Source organism: Etheostoma spectabile, unplaced genomic scaffold (assembly GCF_008692095.1).
Source record: "Etheostoma spectabile isolate EspeVRDwgs_2016 unplaced genomic scaffold, UIUC_Espe_1.0 scaffold270, whole genome shotgun sequence".
Lineage (NCBI taxonomy): Eukaryota > Metazoa > Chordata > Actinopteri > Perciformes > Percidae > Etheostoma > Etheostoma spectabile.
In genome coordinates, this window is record NW_022605574.1 from 531,808 (window position 1) to 534,488 (window position 2,681).

General features: G+C 40.3%; 1 protein-coding gene across 1 annotated transcript in view; it reads right to left on the reverse strand.

Moving 5' to 3' along the window:
- Window positions 1-2,681, reverse strand: part of LOC116685790 (TIMELESS-interacting protein) — an 8,497-nt gene that overhangs the window by 3,240 nt on the left and 2,576 nt on the right. Inside the window, exons 3-4 of the mRNA XM_032510729.1 lie at window positions 2,020-2,113; window positions 407-482 (exon numbers count right to left, since the gene is read on the reverse strand). Coding sequence (XP_032366620.1) covers window positions 407-482; window positions 2,020-2,113 — 170 coding nt within the window. The remainder of the gene's footprint in view (window positions 1-406; window positions 483-2,019; window positions 2,114-2,681) is intronic.

A 2,681-nucleotide genomic window follows, 5' to 3' on the forward strand; every position in this document is an offset into this window, starting at 1 on the left:
CTGAGTCCGACTGCCCGCCTTCCGATTCCACGTGTCAAATCGGCTGAAATTAAAGCCAAAATTAAAGCCGACGGCTCCGATTACCAGGTTGGTGTGTCAGCGCTTTAGGTGCAGCACCCAAGCAGTTTTGGGCACTACCAAAGATGAATAAATGTAACTATATGACTTTTTAATTAGCGTTTTAATTTATTCTTTGCTCTAGCTTTTACAAACTTTGAGACACAGATGTAATAATAATAATAATGGTCCTAAAAAAGAAATTCATTAAAAAACTGTGAGTTTATTTAAAGAAGGACCCCTAAACACCAAATATGTGCATCTAAGTCTTCCACAAACCTATGGAAAACAGTGTGTGATGTGACTAGGAACGGTTAACGTGAATCACTCCACCGTCGTCAGCTCTTACCTCGTGCCCTTTGCCTTTGAAATGGACGTTATCGAACAGTGTTCGCAGAGCTGGAAGTCCTCTTTCTGAGGTCAGCCTGAAGAAAAATGTGACATAAGTTCAAATACTCACTCATTTTATCCACTGTTTATGTACAGTTCTTTTGTGTGTGTTTGGGTGTGTAATTAAAGCAGACTAAAAATGACTGTAGCTGTGTTTTCACTGTTAACTCATTGATTGTCACAATATGCAACTTGTTGCAGTAACAGTTCAAAACCTTTGAGTGGAGCTAAAATTAAATGATATTAAAATTAAATTATATAGCCAGTAACAAACAATGCCGGGCCTTCTCAAACATTCAAAGTCCATGATTTACTTACTGAACATCCTTACATCAAACGACAATAGATTTACAGTGGTGCTCAGAAGTTTACACACCCATGCTTAAGTTGACTAAAAAGAGGAATAAAAAAAAAATCATCTTTTGTAAATATATCTTAATGCCTTAATTAAAAAAAAAAAGGAAAAAATCCAACCTTTAAGGACACCATTTTTCTTTGTGAATGAACAATGTATCATAAATAAATAAATGTTCTTCCTTAAAATACAGGGGCATAAGAATACACCCCCTATGTTAAATTACAGGGCATAAGTATACACCCCCCTATGTTAAATACGGGGGCATAAGTATACACCCCCTATGTTTAAAATACAGGGGAATAAGTATACACCCCCTATGTAAAATACAGGGGCATAAGTATGACACCCCCCTATGTTAAAAATAACAGGTGCATAAGTATACACCCCCTATGTTAAAATACAGGGGCAATAAGTATACACACCCCCTATGTTAAAATACGGAGGGGCATAAGTATACACCCCCCTGTAAAATACAGGGGAAGATATATACACCCCCTAGTTAAAACAGGGGCATAAGTATACACCCCCCTATGTTAAAATACCAGGGGCATAAGTATACACCCCCCTATGGTTAAAATACAGGGGAATAAGTATAGCACTCCCCTATGTTAAATACAGGGGCTAAGTATACACCCCCCTATGTTAAAATACAGGGGCTAAGTAAACAACCCCCTATGTTAAAATACAGGGGGCATAAGTATACACCCCCCTATGTTAACATCAGGGGCAAGATATACACCCCCCAATGTTAAAACGGGGAAGTACATACACCCCCTATGGTTAAATACAGGGGCATAATTATACACCCCCCTATGTAACATCACGGGGCATAAGTATACACCCCCTATGTTAATACAGGGGGCATAATTATACACCCCCCTATGTAAAATTACAGGGGCATAAGTACACCCCCCTAAGGTAAAATACAGGGGGATAAGTAACAACCCGACCTAGTGTTAAATACCAGGGTCATAGTATACGCCCCCCTAGGTGTTTAAAAATACAGGGGGACATAATTATACACCCCCCTATGTTACAATACAGGGGCATAAGAATACACCCCTCATGTTAAATTCCCATAGAGGCAGATAAAGTTCCCTTGGCCTTTGGAATTAAAATAGCCAATTAGTCAATTAGAATGGGTATGTAAACTTATGAGCACCACTGTACCTCTGCTGCCATGGTGTAAATCAAAGCAATGATGTCTGGGGTACCTGTGAGAGTCCAGCTTGGGTTGCGGCCTCCTCACTCCTTTCCTTTTAGCAGCAGGGACATCCGCTAACTTGGACACGTCGCCATCTTCGTCCCCTGCATTGACCACAGCACATGACAACAGGACAGGCGGTCGACATCACTTTGTCAACCCACACACACACACACACAGAAACAGAAACAGAAAACCTTCCGCATGGCAGATAAGATATGTTTTTTTTTTTCAAATAAATGCTGTTAATTAAACCTGTTTGAGTCAGGACTCACTTGGATCTTTAACCTGACTCTTTGTATTAACTCATGAGTCGCGGGTCTCTACTATCATTAACTCGGATCAGTTGAGTCCTACTACTAATTCAATCTAAAATGTTAACAGCACTACACACAAACCTCTTGAAACATTAACTATTACAAGTCCTAGCCATCTTAGCTGCCAAAAGATTCATAATTTACAATATCATAGGCAACCACAACTCCCTAAGTCAACCTGAGCGACTCAGTGAGACAAGAGAGAATTTCTATAGCAATGTTCAGCTGAAAGTTCAGCCAGATGTCCGTCCCCCGTCCTTTGTCTCTGTGTTGGCGTTCTAACCTCTAGTGGATTTTGGAGGACTATGGTTACCTGGTCCTCAGATCTCTGCAGGGTGAATCCAGACAGCTAGCT